Below are 20,101 nucleotides of genomic sequence, written 5' to 3' on the forward strand. Positions count from 1 at the left end.
AAGGAATCAAACTTTCATCTTTGGTCAGTCCCAGGATCTGCCTCACAGAAGGACTTGGTAAATATTTTCCTCTTTTGGTATAAACTTCAGAATCAGTTTGTTGATAGCCCCAAAATGACCTGCTGGTATTTTGACCAGGATTACTTAATTTATAGATCAAACTGGAAAGAACTGGCATCTTGATATCTTTCCACTGACATGGAATATTTCCCCATTTATATAATTGTTTTATTTCATTCATCAGAGTTTTATAGCTTTCCTCATACAGATATTATACATATTTTGTTAGATTTAAAGCTGATTATTTCATTTTGGGGGTGCTAATGTAAACAGCATTGTGTTTTTATTTTAAGAATTTCAGTAGTGTTCCTTTTACTTCTTGGCTGTGAGGCATGTCATGCAGGAACTAGTTCCTTGACCAGGGATTGGACCCACGCCCCCTGTAGGGGAAGCAGAGTCTTAACCATTAGACTGCCAGGGAAGTCCCTGGCATTGTGTTTTTAATTTCAAACTCCACTTGCTCATTGCTATTATATAAGGAAGTGACTGACTTTTGTACATGTTGTATCCTGCAACCTTGTTATAATCCAGGAGGTTTTTTGTTTTCTGTTGACTCTCTTGGATATTCTACACAGATTATTATGCCATCTGTAAACAAAGATATTTTTCTTTTTCCCCAGCAAAGATAGTTTTCTTTTCCCCCAATCTATGGCAGAAAGTGAAGAGGAACTAAAAAGCCTCTTGATGAAAGTGAAAGAGGAGAGTGAAAAAGTTGGCTTAAAGCTCAACATTCAGAAAATGAAGATCATGGCATCTGGTCCCAGCACTTCATGGGAAATAGATGGGGAAACAGTAGAAACAGTGTCAGACGTTTTTTGGGGGGGCTCCAAAATCACTGCAGATGGTGATTGCAGCCATGAAATTAAAAGACGCTTACTCCTTGGAAGAAAAGTTATGACCAACCTAGATAGCATATTCAAAAGCAGAGACATTACTTTGCCAACAGAGGTCCGTCTAGTCAAGGCTATGATTTTTCCTGTGGTCATGTATGGATGTGAGAGTTGGACTGTGAAGAAGGCTGAGCACCAAAGAATTGATGCTTTTGAACTGTGGTGTTGGAGAAGACTCTTGAGAGTCCCTTGGACTGCAAGGAGATCCAACCAGTCCATTCTGAAGGAGATCAGTCCTGGGTGTTCTTTGGAAAGAGTGATGCTAAAGCTGAAACTCCAGTACTTTGGCCACCTGATGCAAAGCGTTGACTCATTGGAAAAGACTCTGATGCTGGGAGGGATTGGGAGCAGGAGGAGAAGGGGACAACAGAGGATGAGATGGCTGGATGGCATCACGGACTCGATGTACGTGAGTCTGAGTGAACTCCGGAAGTTGGTGATGAACAGGGAGGCCTGGTGTGCTGCAGTTCATGGGGTCACAGAGAGTCGGACACAACTGAGCGACTGAACTGAACTGTGGACCTTTTACTTCCTTTTCTTGTCTTATTGCATTAGCTAGGACGTCCAGTAAGCTAGGACTTACATTGTTATAAGTAAGCAAAGTAACAATGCTTCATTTAACAAATGTGGATAGAGGTCTTCTCTCACACAAGGCACTGTTTGAAGTAGGGACAAGAGGACTTAAAAAAATAATAATACAAATGGTTTTGTTCTTTTGTAGATAATTGAGAAAGATAAATGCACCGTTTTCTCTCTCTCTCAGTCACCTAATTCTAACGCAGTGTCTATGATTATTTTGCAAAGGAACTTCCAGAGAAACACCACCATCTTTGCGTTGTTTCTGCCAAGTCTTTTATCTGCACTATGAGCCTTCCCCAGGAGGGTCTTCTGGTGGCCTCAGATAAACAAAGGCAGGTGTAAAACAAAAGGCTTCTGGAGCTGACATGGCCTCAGCTTAGGCTTTGGCATCCTAGCTGGAGAGGTCTTGTCAGAGCAGACATGTTGCCTCAGCCAGGTTCACTTTTGTGATTGGGTGACAGTCACTAAACTGCCATTGTGTTCAGCAGCTTTCCATTGAGCTCCTCTCCCATGTAGGGCTACTGACCAACATGTCCACTGGGAATCTTGTCTTAGAACACTAGAAAGGAGTTATAGGGGTAGCGAGCAGATGTTCAACTTGGCTGTTCCAGTTAGTTGTGGGGGAAAAAAATCAACGGTGAAGGGTAGTTTCCCAAGTTAGCAAAGTAACAATGCTTCATTTAATAAGTGTGGATGGAGGACCTCTCTCACAACAAGGCACTGTTCTAGCACTGCTTGGGAAATAAAGATGAATCATGCATGCTTTTCAAGGCCCTGGTGGTCTTGAAATAGCAAACTCCTGATGAGGCAGACTGTGAAAATACTCACAGGTCTGATCTGAGCTGTCAGAGGACAGGCATACTGGAAAGAATGATCCATTCCCCCAGGTGGCAGGCTGAGGTCAGCTGCCCCTCCATTTAGATGGAATAACCCAAGATGATGGTCAGTGAAAGAACTATGGGAGACTGAAATGTAAACTGAAGTCAGGTTCTGGGAGGCTAATTTGACAAGAATTTTGGGGTGCTCTTTGGGACACTCTTTGGGACCCTGAGGTTTCCTGTGAGCATGTCAGGGAGCCACTGAGAGAGGGGCAACACAGAGTCCCAATCTTGAATGGATGGATATACCTTCTCCACAGGCTTCCTCTAATGTTTCATTGTAAGGATTGATCCCTTGGCCAAAGCAGTTTCAAAATGAAGGATTACATTTAAACTGAAGAGCTGCCTCAATATCTGCAGTAACTGAGCTTTGAGGAGATTCATTCAACTACAGTGATAACGACAATGGTGATGATGATGATAAAATCATAAATGACATTGTCTGCTCTGTGCCTTGCAGCATACTAAGCAGTGTCTATGCATTTCAGGAGGCTGCTGTCATCATTCCATCTTACAGCTGAGCACGGGAGGCTCAGAGGATATGCGTGGCTACCTAGAGTCCCTTGCCGGGCAGGGCCAAACCCTGGTTTATCACTGTTTTCCTTCGGAATTGAGAACTCTGGGACTCAAAGGTACCAAAGATACTGTGCTGAAAACAAACCACCACTTTTATGAACTTCTCCGGCTTCTGAGTATATACAGTGATTTAGACAGAAATGAAAATCGGATTTGGGTAGAAAAGTAGAGGCTCTTTGAGGTAAGTCAGAAAGACCAGACTTGAAAGGGATGAAGATGGTCCACCCAGGTTCTTTGATGTGAACATCAGGGAAGTAGAGACTCTGCAAATCAGGGGATCCCAACCTCAGACGGAGGGATTCTGACATGAACCCAGGAAGAAGGTACACTCAACTCTACTCTCCCACCTGCAGACACTGTCCTTCATGGCTTGGGCAGTCTGGAGAGCCTCAAGCCCCACAACAGAGCCCAGAGGTAACACTTCCTTCCCCTGCTCAGCTGAAACTCACTCCATTTGTCCATCTCCTTTTCTGAGGATTCTACTCAGAAATCAGGGCACCCCACACCCAAAGGGACACAGGATAAACTTTATAAAACTTGAGCATCTCAGAACCTCTCAAAATTCTCTGAATATTCCCCTCTGAGCTGCCCTGGCTGGGCAATTAATTTCTGATAAATAACATGAGGTGTTGGGTTTCAACTCTGGGCAGTATCAACACTCTTACATTCTCAGTTATGTGTGCTGTGCTTAGTCGCTCAGTCGTGTCTGACTCTGTGACCCTATGGACTGTAGCCCGCCAGGCTCCTCTGTCCATGGGGATTCTCCAGGCAAGAATACTGGAGTGGGTTGCCATGCCCTCCTCCAGGGGATCTTCCCTACCCAGGAATTGAACCCAGGTCTCCCACATTGCAGGCAGATTCTTGACCATCCTAGCCACCAGGGAAGCTCTCAGTTGTACAGAGGGAGGTAAAATTTTCTTCAAAGTTATATAACCATATACCCTAAGGGAAGAAGCTTGGAACATCCCTCTTGCCTGGCTGATGTGTGCCAAGATGAAATCTGGATTGAAGCTGTTTGGGATCAGTTCAGTTCAGTCACTCAGTTGTGTCTGACTCTGTGACCCCATGGACTGCAGCATGCCAGGCTTCCCTGTCCATCACCAACTCCCAGAGCCTACTCACACTCATGTCCATTGAGTCGATGATGCCATCCAACCATCTCGTCCTCTGTCGTCCCCTCCTCCTGCTCTCAATCTGTTTAGGGTGGGTCCCAGCTTTCCACTCACTTCAGACTCACCTGTTGTCAGGACTTACTTGATGGGGAAGCTGCAAACAGAGAAGTGAGACAGGCTTGGGGGCTTGAGAGCCACACCACCACATCTGCTTGGTGGAGGCTTGGAGGACTTTCCCTGGTGCTCTGGGGCCAGGATGGTGAAGAGGACACTTGTGGTTCTTTGCGCTTTTGTCATTCTCTCTCTGCCAGTGGTTACAAAGTCTTACTAAGGTGGAGACTAGTTAACTTCGAGGCCATCATAGCTGCTCACCCCAGCCCTGCCTGGCCCTCTGTGAGGTACCCATGCTGAGGAGGCTGCTTGACTCCCTATCTCCAAAGCTGCCCACCATGACCCACAGGCAGGCCTCAGCTGATTGGACCAGCAGTGGCCACCTGACTGCAGCTAGACCAATCAGAGTCTTTTCCCCCACCAAAACCTCATGACCAGGCCTCAAGGGGCCTCAGTTGATTGGACAAAGAATGGCCACCTGACCACAGCTACACTAAATGAAAGTCTCCCAGAAAATCAGCACTGAAAGTCAGATCAGTTCTGTTCAACCCCTCAGTCATGTCCAACTCTTTGTGACCCCATGGACTGCAGCACACCAGTCTTCCCTGTCCATCACCAACTCCCAGAGCCTACTCAAACTCATGTCCATTGTGTCTGTGATGCCATCCAACCACCTCATCCTCTGTCACCCCTTCTTTTCCTGCCTTCAATCTTTCCCAGCATCAGGGGCTTTTCCAATGAGTCAGCTCTTCGAATCAGGTGGCCAAAGTACTGGAGCTTCAGCTTCAGCTGAAACTCAGGTACAAAGGTTATTCCAATGAATATTCAGGTAGAGAGGTTATATCTGCTCAAGGTTGATGGATGTCTAAGAAGTCTACACTCCCTCATCCACAATTCAGAAATCCAGAAGCTCTGAAAACTGCAGGCATTTTTTTTTTTAAAACATTCACAGTAGACACAAAAGGCTGCAAAACTAGCCTTGACTGACATGAGGCTGCAGGTAGTATGCAGCAACCCACTTAAAGACTGTTCCCTGGCAACCTGGAGGTGTCCATGTGTCTGACTGAGGGGTGCTTCCCAGGACCCCGCTGGGGTATTAAGTAATACATGGTTGATGTATGGTTGGTATTCTTCTAACAGTTGAAGTGCTCTGATCTTCCAACCACATCTAACCCCAAAGGATCTGGATACAGGAGGAGGACTTAATAAAGGGTGCTGTGGGCTGCCCATGAGCCTGCTCGTGGACAAGCTGTGAGAAAGCCAGTCTGCAGCAGGGACAGGAAGTCATGGCTCACAAACACAAGCTGTGCTGAACACGGACAGAAAGTCCTGACATCTTCAGAGACCCTGGCCCAGAACTTCCTCCTGGCCCTGAGAACCTGTGAGACACCCTCCATCTTTGCAAACACTTTTTTTTTTTCATTAAGCAATTCTAGCTGCCAGCTTGGTCAAGCTGGAGTGAGAGAGCTCTGACCGTCGGACCTTCCATCCCCAGGGAGGCTCAGATCCACAGTGGGTCCTGCCATGTTGCAGAGTGAGTTTGAAAAGCACCTCCACATCCAGACAGGGCCTTTGCCATGGCCTCTGGCACTTCGGTGGGCATGTGGCTTGCTGGCCTGGGCAGGGAGGACTAACCTCTTGGAAGGTTTCCACTTCAACGAGATTCCACGGGGAAGGCAGAAAAGGGGTGGGTTTGGCAGCAGGCCACCTCACTGGGTTTCTGTCTAAAGGCTTTTCCACTTAGAAATATTTCCTAAGGAGAGTCTTTGTCTTCTTTTGGAGGTGGTATGAATTTGTGGTCCTGAGCTCTCCCTTGGAAAATCTACCTCTGCAAGAATTCTTTTTTTTCTTAATAGGAGAAAAAAAAAATGTATATATATATATATAGCTTCCCCTTTCTTGAACTGTGTGTCACTCGCCAAAGAATTCCACAGCGATAGCGATGCTATGAATGGGGCAGTCATAATGGGCTTCAGAAGAGCCCAGAGCCCAACCACAGGAATCGTTCCTCTCACAGCTGAGCTAGAATTGTGCCTTTTATAAATGGAGTTGTGAGGGGAACACTTAGAATCTGTATTCTCCCCCTACCTTCTGAATTGGCCATTTATTATTTTGCTTTTATCCTTGTGAAACACTCCTTTAAAAAAAATGCTGGCTTCTGTTTCTATTTGAGAAGGAAATGAAACCAAACATGTAAGAAGCTATGACAATCCCACCCCTGAGGGCGCCATGTCAAGCTGCCCCGGCAGAGCCCTGAACTTGAGGTCTTTCCTTCAAAGGCAGAGTGCTCACTGCCTTATCACATAGGGCTGCACTTTTCAGTTCAAAGGCAGGGGCACTCTGGCTGTAATTATTCATTGCTTTGGCAGAAACCAAAAGTGAGTGGGTCAACACACATTCTGAACCCAGCCAGCTTCCCCAGATAGCTGTACTTAGAGGCTTCCCTGAAGGGGGCTCTGGGCAGACATCAGCCTCAGCCACTGTGATGATAAGGAACCAAGTGGCTCAGTGATCCAAAAGTTGTTACAAGGAAAACAGAAGTTTAATCTGGACTTGGAGAAATCTATGGAAAAACAGACATTTCAGTGGGATTTCTGCATTGAATAAATGAGGCAGGAAAACTGAAAACTGGAGCTAGAGACCAAGGAAAGAATAACAAGGCCGTGCATATGGCCGAGGGGAAACGAGAGTGGGGCGCATCTGTCCAGACCTGACCTCTTCTCTCTCCCAAGACGAGGGAGAGGACAGGCAAGGGACCAGAACCCATTTATCCAGGAGTCTGGGGATGGGGCTGAAGGTGTGCAAACGCGCTGGAGACACAGCAGCCCCTGTCGGCACTATCTCCCTCCCGAGTAGGGTGCCTGGGACGTCTAGACGCCTCGAGCGTCTGCCTGCATCAGACAGATGCTGAGGCAGAGCTGTGAGGCTCTCGTGAGCCTCGGCCTCCAGTTGCCTGTCCCCCTTTGGGGAGTGCGGGCCTCCTCTCTCCCTAGACCGCAAGGAAAGCGGAGAGTGTGAAGGCCATCCCCCTGGAAGTCTGCTGGTTAGGCGACAGGGCGGTGATAGTCACACAGCTCCCAAAGGTGGTGGTCTCTGTGAAAGAAGAAAACGTCTGAAGGACTCCCCAGTGCTTTAAAATGAGCCCATCGCCGGTTGGGTTGACGTTCTCTGCGACAGTTTAGAACATCCTATGTGAGCTCGAAGGAAACTAATGGGTCAGGTTGTTGGGTTAAAAGCTGTAGGCCTGGGCTCACTATTTCCTGAACTGCCTGGGCCTACCCCCGGCACAGCTATGCACACTGGAGCGTGTAACAGAGCATAGATTTCAGAGGTTCTTCATATGACAGTGAAGTAACCTAAGTCCTGACACAAGAACCTCATTTTCCTGCAAAATACTTCAGAGACTGAGTAAAAATCAGGCCCAGTTGCCTGAGTTCTTACTAAAGCTCTTCACTCGGCACTCACAAATTTTTTTTTTCTTATCCGAGTACCAGAAGCCAGCTGGTTATTTTCTGAGTCAGCAGCTCCTCCAGAACTGGGGTCAGCTCCCTCCCAGCTTCTTATCAGCTGCAGAAGCTAAGGCATGTCACATAACCTGTAACCTCTCACCTTCCGCACAGCTTGTTTTGGACATTAAATGACATGATGCTTGCAGAGCTGACTTGAGCCTGGCACGTGGTATGCTCCATAAATGGGACCATGCCATCATCACTATAATGCACTCTTGTTTCCTAAAGATGAACAGATTCTTAAGAATGAAAAAACCCTCAAATAGTCCTCAAATAGGATATCCTTGTGGACAATAAATAAACATCACAAATTCAACAGACATGATACTCCACCTAGAATTTTATCAGTCACTGGAAATGCTTGCAATGGCCCAGGGGACAGAGTCTCTTGATTTGAGAGAAAACCATAGGAAAGAAAAGATGACCTCTGTTTACTGTTATCTTCACCAAGCTATAAACTGTCCTCGAACAAAAATGAAAACAAACACAGATACAGTGAAGAGGGCAGTGGTTCCCAGCAGGGAAGTGGGGAGGGGGAGGGTAAAGAGGGTCAACTGTATGGTGACGGATGGAACTGAACTTCTCGTGAGGAGCACACTGTAGTGTATACACAAGTGAAAAATATAGTGCCGCACATGTGACATTTATATAATGTTATAAACCAACGTTACTTCAATTAAAAAAAAAAAAAAAAAACTTTGTCCCAAACACTCTACTCAAGGAGTAAGAGCCAACCCAAGAGGAACCAAGTAAAGAAATGCAAGAAAGCATCACCACTGGAAAGAGAAACAGCAAATGCACAAACCCGCTGTCCTGCTCCTGCAGAGCTGTGTTCTCAGGGTTGGCCCAGGCCTGGCAGCACAGGGCACGAGACGGCAGGCTGCCAGCACACCCGGGCAGGAGAGATCAGGTCCACTGCCTGCCTCACAGCTGCTTTTGGGAAATCTCACTGAGCTGGGTCATCCAAGTTCAACCCATGGCTCAAGAATTGGGTCCACAGCTGAGTGGGGCAGGACTGGGTGGATTTTGGAGGTGGGGATCCCTGTGGGTTTTCCCAGGAGGTGTTTACGGCGCTGGGGGAAGGGAGAGGGAAGCTCTCCTGAAAGGATGTGCCCTGTGCCTTTACCGTCAACCACCACTGCAGTGAGCAGTCCCTTCTTCTTGCTGCTCAGCCGGTCGTGCGTCTGGCACTGCTGGTCACGGAAGCTGGGCAGGCCCTTGGGACAGGGCAGGTTCTCACAGACTGTGTGCTCCACACTGGCACCCAGGCAGTGCGTGCCTCCTGGTCCTGGGCTAGAAGGAAGAGAAGGGTTCATGTTAACCAGACAGGCTGCAGAAACAGCAGGGGAGCTCACAGGTGGCTTCTCTTTCCAGGAGGGGGAAGGGCACGCAGGGTTTCCAAAGCAACACCCCCTCTCCTCTTACACACCATCTCTCAGCAATCCCGGCCCCACGATGACGACATGTTAAGTAAGCCATGAGAAAAATACATCCAAGAACTGTAAATCAAGGTCATCTGGAAATAGGATACAGGATGGATCAGTTCAGCAAGATCCCAGAATTGTCTTTCATCTGAACTTAAAACTTGACCATCTGTAACACTGAAAACCCCAAGGGGAATTTTTGGCGTGTGTGGGTTTTTTGATTTTTTTTTCCTTCTACAGAATGAAGACCTTTAAATGGCTGCTAGCTATAATTCAGAGGTCACTAAGTTTCACACTGAGTAAATAAACAGCTCTCATTTACTCTATAATGAAAAGAATCAGAACTATTAATTTACTTGTGCATGGGCTCTGGGTAGAGACCCGCCAGATCCCAGCTCTGCATCCTTTACCAGACAAGCGTGAGACCACACATGCTCAAGACTGCAGCCTTAGGTCCTCAATGCTTTGTGCTGAGGCTGGGATTTTTAACCAGTTCTGCAGACGCAGATGTGTCCTGGGGCCACGTCTACACATGGGAAGGGCACTGGGGAGCAGCAGGACCCTGGCCTGGCTGGCTGAAGCTGGCCCTGCCCAGCTCCTCTGCGAGGCCCTGGTGTCCTCTTAAGACTCTGGTGAGGGCCACCTCAATGGTGCCCTTCACTTCCACGATGCCAAGGACATCATGATGGAGTGAGACTGCCTCTCCCATTCCCCGGGCACATTTTTTTTACTGAAATCCAGCACAAATCACAGCTGCTCTGCTCAATGACTTTCCAAAAACTATAAAGTCCTGTTAGCAAGGTGACATTCTGACACCCTAACCATTTCATTTTGAATATTTCTTTTCCCTCTGTTTGCCATTTCTTGTCTTCATACTGTAAGACCACCCTGTGATCACTGCCTTATAGAAGAGATATGACAGTAGAAGATGGCAAAAGTTTTTAGGCTTTTGTGTTACAATAATCTACACCAGGAATCCACAAACTTTCTCTGCAAAGACCCAGACAGTCAATTCTTTTTGGATTTATGGGCCATGCAAGTGCTCAACTCTGCCACTATAGCACAAAAGCAGCCAAAGACAATGTATAAACAAAACGGTGTGGCTGTGTACTAATAAAACTTTATTTACAAAACCCAGCGGTGGGCCAGACTTGGCTCACAGGCCATAGCTAGCCAGCCCATGGTCTATATAAACGTGTTTGAGGAGACACCTACAATAGGAGGAAAGGCGTGCTCATTCCTCCATGCCTACCTGAAACACACCAGTCAACATCTCTCTTGCCCTGAAGTGGAGGCAGCCTTGAGAGATGACCTATGCTAGTGGCTCCACAGAGCATTTTGAGTTTTGATCTCAAAGGCCAGACAAGACCTTGCACTTCTTCAGGCTGATCCCCAGCACAGAGAAACGTTTCAACAGAGAACAGTAAAACCTCTCTAAGGCTTATGAGATCCAAGAAGAGAGGGATCCTTTGTTTTTCTTTCCACCCAGAGTACCAGGGAGGCAGCTAGAGCTCAGGGAGAATGACAGTATGGCATCTTTAGGTAGCTGGAGTCTCAGACCACCTCCCCACAAACTCTAGGCCAAAGCATGAGTAGGTGAATGTATTTTTGTGCCACAGACCATGGTGTGGAAGGGACAGAGAGGGGCTTGCCCTGATGAACCATGTGGACCTGCAGGAAGGACATCTCTTCTGCAACAGGTGAGCTGAACATCCCATGGCTGGGACCAGAAGGCAGAGATGCTCTACGGTAAGAAGTGGTGGGTTGAACTGTGTCCTTTCTAAAATTGATGTGCTGCAGTCTTAACCCTCAGAGCATCAGAATACGTGAAAATAGGACCACCAGTTAGAGGGTTGCTACAGCAGCCCTAGAGATGAATAAACCAGACATCACAGTAACCAGATGCATCCTCAACTGAACTTAGATGCAAACTCAGGAAAAATGGAGCAAAAAACCCTTGAAGTGATTAGGAATCCAACATGGACGAGAATGGAGTTAAGAAACACAAATTAGGCTGGCTGCTAAAAAAAATAAAAGAAGCTACATTTTCATATACCTTCCTTAGGGTGTGGACCAAGATTTGTACACATCATGTAATTAACTTCTGGAATTGCAATTAAGTTTCATTTTAGTTTCCTTCATCAGTTGATTTTTCCAGCTTTATGTCTGACTGACCCTCATATACCAACTACCTTTACACCTCACAGCAGGTAGGTTGAGAGGAGATCTGATGTGACAGAAGAGAGCTCCTGGATCCGGCAGCAAGCGGGCCTGGGAGGGGCAGCCCATGTGATACCACATGTGCCTCAGAGGGCTTCCCTCTGGAATTCTGTTTTCTTGTTTCTTCTCCAGGTCCGATCTTCTCTTACAGGGAAGTCTGCTTTCAGCTTCCACCTGGCTCACTGTGCCCCATCTTCCCCACTCCCTCATCCCTAACTCTTGCTCATCCTTAAGGCTACCTCCATTCTGTAGCCTATTTTTCTTTCCTTCTTGGAACCTCTCCTGACCCTGCTTGGGTCTCTGCTATGCCGCTTATCATCAACCTTGTGAAATGGTGAACTGAGTTCCCTTTCTCCTCCTGTTCCTCTGCAGGCATTCAGCAGAGAATCTCACACAGGCTGGTCTGTAATAAACAGTAGTTAGATTGAATTAGATTGAAGGCAGGAGGAGAAGGGGATGACAGAGGATGAGATGGTTGGATGGCATCACCAACTAAATGGATGTGAGTTTGAGTAAACTCCGGGAGTTGGGTGATGGACAGGGAGGCCTGGTGTGCAGTCCATGGGGTCACAAAGAGTCGGACATGACTGAGCAACTGAACTGAACTGAACTATATAAATTGAACTAATTTATCTTAAAAGGACCAAAATAGAAAGCAACGTCAGGGAAGACAGTGGAGTAGAAGTACCAAGAATCTATCTCTTCACCCAGACAACTGTAATTGGCAAAAACTGACTGAAATAACTATTTTGAAACTCTGGAGTCTATTGGAAAGCTTTCAGCCTCCAAGAGAAAGCTTGGCTGGTAAGTTATGGTTAATTTTGGTCAATTTCAGTCTTGAGTGTGATAGGGGCTATCTACCCCCCATGTCCCAGTCACATAGCAAATAGCTGTGCCTGCATTTCTGGTGTGACTTGCTGGAGTCAGTGTGGACCATAAGGACCTTGTCTTCCAAATATCTGTGTTCTGAGTTCTGTGTTCTGATTGCACAGTGCTGCTTTTGATTTCTGAGGTATAAGCATAGGAGCTGGCCACCACTGTTGCAACCAATACCAGAGCGGTTTTCAATGAGCAATACATTAAAAAAAATCTTTATCTCCTTTTGGGAGCCAGATATTTAAGGATGAGGCTATTCAGAAGCAACTGCACATATGGGAATACTTAGAAAGGCACTAGGTATGCTCAGGGAAAGATGAAGGCTCAGAAAGTGCCAGAAAAGACCTTACACTTCTGCAGGTTGATCCCAGCACAGAGAAACTTTTCAAGAGCAAAGAAATGGCAAATTTGAGAAGAGGGAGAAAAAGATGATTTCCAGTGGTACATTATAAGATTCAAATGTCTAGTTTTCAATAAAAGAGTCAAAAGTCATACAAAGGAACAAGAAACCATGGTCCATTCAAAGGAACAAAATGCATTAGTAGAAACTATCTAAGGAAGCCCAGAGGTTGGACTTATTAGACAAAGATTACAAAATAATGGTCTTTAAGATGCTCTAAGCGCTGAAGGTATAGAGACTAAGATAGAGAATGATATATGAAAAAGTGAGAATATCAATGTGCTGTGCTAAGTCACTTCAGTCATGCCTGACTCTGTGCGACCCCATAGACGGCAGCCCACCAGGCTCCGCCGTCCCTGGGATTCTCCAGGCAAGAACACTGGAGTGGGTTGCCATTTCCTTCTCCAATGCATGAAAGTGAAAAGGAGAATATCAATAAAGAGATAGAAATTACAAAAAGGAAACAAAAATGCTGAAATAAAAACTCTGAAGTTGAGAAGTACAATAACTGAAATGAAAAATTTATTAGGTGGGTTCAAAAGCATATTTGAAAGGGCGGGAGAAAAAAATCAGGAATATATATTTGTTCTATGAATTTTTCCTATGAATTGAAATATTGAGTCTAGGGAATGAAAAGAAAAAAAAATGAAGACAAGTAAGCAGAGAGGCTCTGTGGGAAATCAGTAAGGGGACAAATAAACACAATAAGGGAGTCTCAGAAGAAGAAAAAGGAGTGACAGATTATTTGAAGAAATAATGGCTGAAAGCTTCCCTAAGTTGAAGACATGAATCTATAATTCAAATAGAATAAATTCTCTGAGATACACTATAATTAAACTGTTAAAGGACAAAAAGAGAATCTGGAAAGCAGCGAAAGAGAAGCAAGACATCACAGACAAGAGATTCTCAATAAATTACAAGTCGATTTTTAGTCAGAAACCCTGGAGGCAAGAAGTCAGTGGGTTGATACATTCAAAGTTCTCAAAGAAAAAATCTAGTAACTTAAGAATTCTGTACCCAGCAAAATTTTCACTCAAAAATGAAGGGGAAAATTAAGATACTCCCAGATAAGCAAAACTTGAGGAAGTTTTTCTTTAATCATCAGACATGCCCCACAATAAATGCTTCAAGTTCAAATGAAAGGACAAGATGGTAGCTCAAAGCCATGTGAACAATTAAAGCTGTATGAACAACTAAAGCTCTCAAGATGGCATGATGCTAAGCTTTGTTGGAACCAGCTTTTATGACAGAGAGATATCAGAAAAACACCTACTTCTCTTCATTGACTACACCAAAGCCTTTGACTGTGGGGATCACAACAGACTGTGGAAAATTCTTAAAGAGATGGAAACACCATTCCATCTTACCTATCTCCTGAGAATCAGTATTCAGGTCAAGAAGCAACAGTCAGAACTGGACATGGAACAACAGACTGGTTCCAAATTGGGAAAGGATATATCAATGCAATATATTGTCACCCTACTTATTTAACGTATATGCAGAGTACACCATGCAGAATGTGGGCTGGATGAAGCACAAGCTGGAATCAAGATTTTCAGGGGAAATATCAATAACCTCAGATATGCAAATGATAGAATACTGCAAATATAAGGGGATATATGCGACCAGTGCACTAAGCACAGCCGAGAGGAGCTACCCCACGTCCGAGGTCAGGGGCAGAAGCCGGGAGGAGCCTGTGCCCGAAGGGCAGCAGCCAAGAGGAGTTACCCCACGTCTGAGGTCAGGGGCAGCGGCCAAGAGTGCTAGGCTGCGACGGTGCAGCAACGGCCGAGAGGAGCTACCCTGCGTCTGAGGCCAGGGGCGGTTGGGAGGAGCCACCCCGCACCTGAGGCCAGGGGTGGTAGCCAGGAGGAGCAACCCCACGCCCGAGGCCAGGGGTGGCGACTGAGAGGAGCAACCTCACGCCAAAGGAGCGGTAGCTGCGTGGGCCTAGGAGGGCCTAGAGGAGCTATCTCAGGTTGAAGGTCAGGCAGGGTAGCGGTGAGGAGATACCCTTCGTCCAAGATAAGGAGTAGCGGCTGTGCTTTGCTGGAGCAGCCCTGAAGAGATACCCCACACCCAAGGTAAGAGAAACCCAAGTAACATGATAGGTGTTGCAAGAGGGCATTGGAGGGCAGACACTCTGAAACCATACTCACAGAAAACTAGTCAATCTAATCACACTAGGACCACAGCCTTGTCTAACTCAATGAAACTAAGCCATGCCTGTGGGGCAACCCAAGATGGGAGGGTCATGGTGGAGAGGTCTAACAGAATGTGGTCCACTGAAGAAGGGAATGGCAGACCACTTCAGTATTCTTGCCTTGAGAACCCCATGAACAGTATGAAAAGGCAAAATGATAGGACACTGAAAGAGGAACTCCCCAGGTCAGTAGGTGCCCAATATGCTACTGGAGATCAGTGGAGAAATAACTCCAGAAAGAATGAAGGGATGGAGCTAAAGCAAAAACAATACCCAGCTGTGGATGTGACTGGTGATAGAAGCAAGGTCCGATGCTGTAAAGAGCAATATTGCATAGGAACCTGGAATGTCAGGTCCATCAATAAAGGCAAATTGGAAGTGGTCAAACAGGAGAGGGCAAGAGTGAACATTGACATTCTAGGAATCAGTGAACTAAAATGGACTGGAATGGGTGAATTTAACTCAGATAACCATTATATCTACTACTGTGGGCAGGAATCCCTCAGAAGAAATGGAGTAGCCATCATGGTCAACAAGGAGTCTGAAATGCAGTACTTGGATGCAATCTCAAAAACCACAGAATGATCTCTGTTCATTTCCAATGCAAACCATTCAATATCACAGTTATCCAAGTCTATGCCCCAACCAGTAACGCTGAAGAAGCTGAAGTTGAATGGTTTTATGAAGACCTACAAGACTTTTTAGAACTAACACCCAAAAAAGATGTCCTTTTCATTCTAGGGGACTGGAATGCAAAAGTAGGAAGTCAAGAAACACCTGGAGTAACAGGCAAATTTGGCCTTGGAATGCAGAATGAAGCAGGGCAAAGACTAATAGAGTTTTGCCAAGAAAATGCACTGGTCATAGCAAACGCTCTCTTCCAACAACACAAGAGAAGGCTCTACACATGGATATCACCAGATGGTCAACACCAAATTCAGATTGATTATATTTTTCGCAGCCAAAGATGGAGAAGCTCTATAGAGTCAGCAAAAACAACACCAGGAGCTGACTGTGGCTCAGATCATGAACTCCTTATTACCAAATTCAGACTTAAATTGAAGAAAGTAGGGAAAACCACTAGACCATTCAGGTATGACCTAAATCAAATCCCTTATGATTATACAGTGGAAGTGAGGAATAGATTTAAGGGCCTAGATCTGATAGATAGAGTGCCTGGTGAACTACGGAATGAGGTTCATGACATTGTACAGGAGACAGGGATCAAGACCATCCCCATGGAAAAGAAATGCAAAAAAGCAAAATGGCTGTCTGGGGAGGCCTTACAAATAGCTGCGAAAAGAAGAGAAGCGAAAAGCAATGGAGAAAAGGAAAGATATAGGCATCTGAATGCAGAGTTCCAAAGAATAGCAGGAAGAGATAAGAAAGCCTTCTTCAGTGATCAGTGCAAAGAAATAGAGGAAAACAACAGAATGGGAAAGACTAGAGATCTCTTCAAGAAAATTAGAGATACCAAGGGAATATTTCATGCAAAGATGGGCTTGATACAGGACAGAAATGGTATGGACCTAACAGAAGCAGAAGATATTAAGAAGAGGTGGCAAGAATACACGGAAGAACTGTACAAAAAAAGATCTTCACGACCCAGATAATCATGATGATGTGATCACTAATCTAGAGCCAGACATCCTGGAATGTGAAGTCAAGTGGGCTTTAGAAAGCATCACTATGAACAAAGCTAGTGGAGGTGATGGAATTCCAGTTGAGCTGTTTCAAATCCTGAAAGATGATGCTGCGAAAGTGCTGCATTCAATATGCCAGCAAATTTGGAAATCTCAGCAGTGGCCACAGGACTGGAAAAGGTCAGTTTTCATTCCAATCCAAAAGAAAGGCAATGCCAAAGAATGCTCAAACTACTGCACAGTTGTACTCATCTCACATGCTAGTAAACTAATGCTCAAAATTCTCCAAGCCAGACTTCAGCAATACGTGAACCGTGAACTCCCTGATGTTCAAGCTGGTTTTAGAAAATGCAGAGGAACCAGAGATCAAACTGCCAACATCCACTGGATCATGGAAAAAGCAAGAGTTCCAGAAAAACATCTACTTCTGCTTTATTGACTATGCCAAAGCCTTTGACTGTGTGGATCACAATAAACTGTGGAAAATTCTTAAAGAGATGAGAATACCAGACCACCTGACCTGCCTCTTGAGAAACCTGTATGCAGGTCAGGAAGCAACAGTTAGAACTGGACATGGAACAACAGACTGGTTACAAGTAGGAAAAGGAGTACATCAAGGCTGTATATTGTCACCCTGCTTATTTAACTTATATGCAGAGTACATCATGAGAAACGCTGGACTGGAAGAAACACAAGCTGGAATCAAGATTGCCAGGAGAAATATCAATAACCTCAGATATGCAGATGACACCAACCTTATGGCAGAAAGTGAAGAGGAGCTAAAAAGCCTCTTGATGAAAGTGAAAGAGGAGAGTGAAAAAGTTGGCTTAAAGCTCAATATTCAGAAAACAAAGATCATGGCATCTGGTCCCATCACTTCATGGGAAATAGATGGGGAAACAGTGGAAACAGTGTCAGACTTTATTTTGGGGGGCTCCAAAATCACTGGAGATGGTGACTGCAGCCATGAAAGTAAAAGACGCTTACTCCTTGGAAGAAAAGTTATGACCAACCTAGATAGCATATTCAAAAGCAGAGATATTACTTTGCCAACTAAGGTCTGTCTAGTCAAGGCTATGGTTTTTCCGGTGGTCATGTATGGATGAGAGAGTTGGACTGTGAAGAAGGCTGAGCATCGAAGAATTGATGCTTTTGAACTGTGGTGTTGGAGAAGACTCTTGAGAGTCCCTTGGACTGCAAGGAGATCCAACCCTGGGATTTCTTCTGAAGGAGATCAGCCCTGGGATTTCTTTGGAAGGAATGATGCTAAAGCTGAAACTCCAGTACTTTGGCCACCTGATGCGAAGAGTTGACTCATTGGAAAAGACTCTGATGCTGGGAGGGATTGGGGGCAGGAGGAGAAGGGGACGACAGAGGATGAGATGGCTGGATGGCATCATGGACTCGATGGACATGAGTCTGAGTGAGCTCTGGGAGTTGGTGATGGACAGGGAGGCCTGGCGTGCTGCGATTCATGAGGTCGCAAAGAGTCGGACATGACTGAGTGACTGAACTGATAACTGATGCAAATGACACCACCCTTATGGCAGAAAGTGAAGAAGAACTAAAGAGCCTCTTGATGAAGGTGAAAGAGGAGGGTGAAAAAGCTGGCTTAAAACTCAACATTCAAAAAATGAAGATCATGGCAATGGATTCCATCACTTCATGGCAAATAGATGGGGAAACAATGGAAACAATGACAGATTGTATTTTCTTAGGTTCCAAAACCACTGCAGATGTTGACTGCAGCCATGAAATTAAAAGGCAGTTGCTCCTTGGAAGAAAAGCTATGGCAAACCTAGAAGTGAAAGTGAAAGTCACTCAGTTGTGTCCGGCTCTTTGCGACCCCATGGACTATACAGTTCATGGAATTCTCCAGGCCAGGATACTGAGGTGGGTAGCCTTTCCCTTCTCTAGGGGATGTTCCCAACCCAGGGGTTGAACCCAGGTCTCCTGCAGGTGGATTCTTTATACCAGCTGAGCCACAAGGGAAGCCCTAGACAAACCTAGACAGTGTATTTAAAAGCAGAGACCTTACTTTGCTGACAAAGGTCTGTATAGTCAAAGCTATGGTTTTTCCAGTAGTCATGTATGGATGTGAGAGTTGGACCATAAAGAAGGCTGAGTGCTGAAGAATTGCTGCTTTTGAACTGTGGTGTTGGAGAACACTCTTAAGAATCCCTTTGATTACAAGGAAATCCAACCAGTGCATCCTAAAGGAAATCAGTCCTGAATACTCATTGGAAGGACTGATGCTGAAGCTGTATCTCCAACATGTTGGCCACCTGATGAGACGAGCTGACTCATTAGAAAAGACAGTGATGCTGGGAAAGATTGAAGGCAGGAAGAGAAGAGGACAACAGAGGATGAGATGGCTGGATGGCATCACTGACTCACTGGACATGAGCTTGAGCAAGCTCTGAGAGATGCTGAAGGACAGGGATGCCTGACATGCTGCAGTACATGGGGTTGCAGAGAGTCAGACATGACTGGGCAACTGCACAACACACTGGAGGAGGGACAGGCTTTGTCTCTGACTCTGGTATGTGACTTCTCCCAGCAGGCTCCTATTGGCCCATGATGCCCACCTTCCTCTAGGCGGCTTCCAAGCACACCACACTTTGGGAAAATTCTCAGTCCGGTATCACATGCAGTTTCACCTTCGGACAGTTTTCTCTGACATCCCTAAGTGTGGCTTTCCAGAGAATTCTACCAGTGCAGCATCTCTGCACACCTCTCCCTCATCCAGTAGGCCCTGGGTGTACGCTCTCCAACAGGTCCAAGGAATTTCAGCCCTGGGTGTGTGTGTGAGGTAGGCACCCTCATCCATACTTGTTCTGCCCTTGGGTGCCCTGCCTCAGACCTGAAGATAGAGGCTGCTTCCTGTATCTACTCTTTCTGTGTTTTTAGAGTTCTTTGCCTCTTAGCAGCTAATTCCCCTATACTCCAACCACCTGTTATAGTTAATGCTTTTTTACATTAAGCTTTTCCTGTTCAAAAAAATGACTAAAAGATTTTTTTTTTTCAGTTTTCCTTTTGGTCACTATTTTGAACAGCATGGGAAAAGGAAGAAGCAATCCACAAGCAGCATGACCTGCTACCCACATCATCCGAGTTTTGGTTGTGGCAGGACTCTGCGCTCAGCTGACTCACTCTTTAAGATGGTGCCAATAATACAGGCCATCTGAGTGTTATTGTGACACCAGTGAGGGCCTCCTGGGTACACAGTGGTGCCAAGACCCCAGAAGGAGGCCCTCTATACATGCCATGAAGAAGATGCATGAGAATCTTTGTGGAGGGAGGGCATGTCTGATGAGAAGGTCTACAGTAGCTTATGAACAGAAGTTCTGGGGGAGGACTTGGAGGAGGGACCAGCTTTACCAAGAAAGGCACACGGGAGAGTGGACCACATTTGAGTTGCATGGGCCTTCAGGAAATGCTGTAGTGGACCTGTAAACACAGGCAGGAGAGATAACCCTCCCAAAGTCTGAGGAGCAGAGGGGCAGGGTTCTCATTTACCTCGAGTCATGCACTGTAGATAAAATAAAAAGCACCGAGGAAGACTAAAACAATAGAAACCAAGCTGAACATGGCTAAAATGGAGGAGGGTGAACACGGTC

General features: G+C 45.8%; 1 protein-coding gene across 1 annotated transcript in view; it reads right to left on the minus strand.

The window, feature by feature from the left end:
• Positions 1-20,101, minus strand: part of ADAMTS17 (ADAM metallopeptidase with thrombospondin type 1 motif 17) — a 395,327-nt gene that overhangs the window by 119,823 nt on the left and 255,403 nt on the right. The window contains exon 13 of the mRNA XM_040257013.1: positions 8,842-9,008. Coding sequence (XP_040112947.1) covers positions 8,842-9,008 — 167 coding nt within the window. The remainder of the gene's footprint in view (positions 1-8,841; positions 9,009-20,101) is intronic.

The sequence above is a fragment of the Oryx dammah genome, unplaced genomic scaffold (genome assembly GCF_014754425.2).
Source record: "Oryx dammah isolate SB20612 unplaced genomic scaffold, SCBI_Odam_1.1 HiC_scaffold_16, whole genome shotgun sequence".
In the NCBI taxonomy this organism is placed as follows: Eukaryota; Metazoa; Chordata; class Mammalia; order Artiodactyla; family Bovidae; genus Oryx; species Oryx dammah.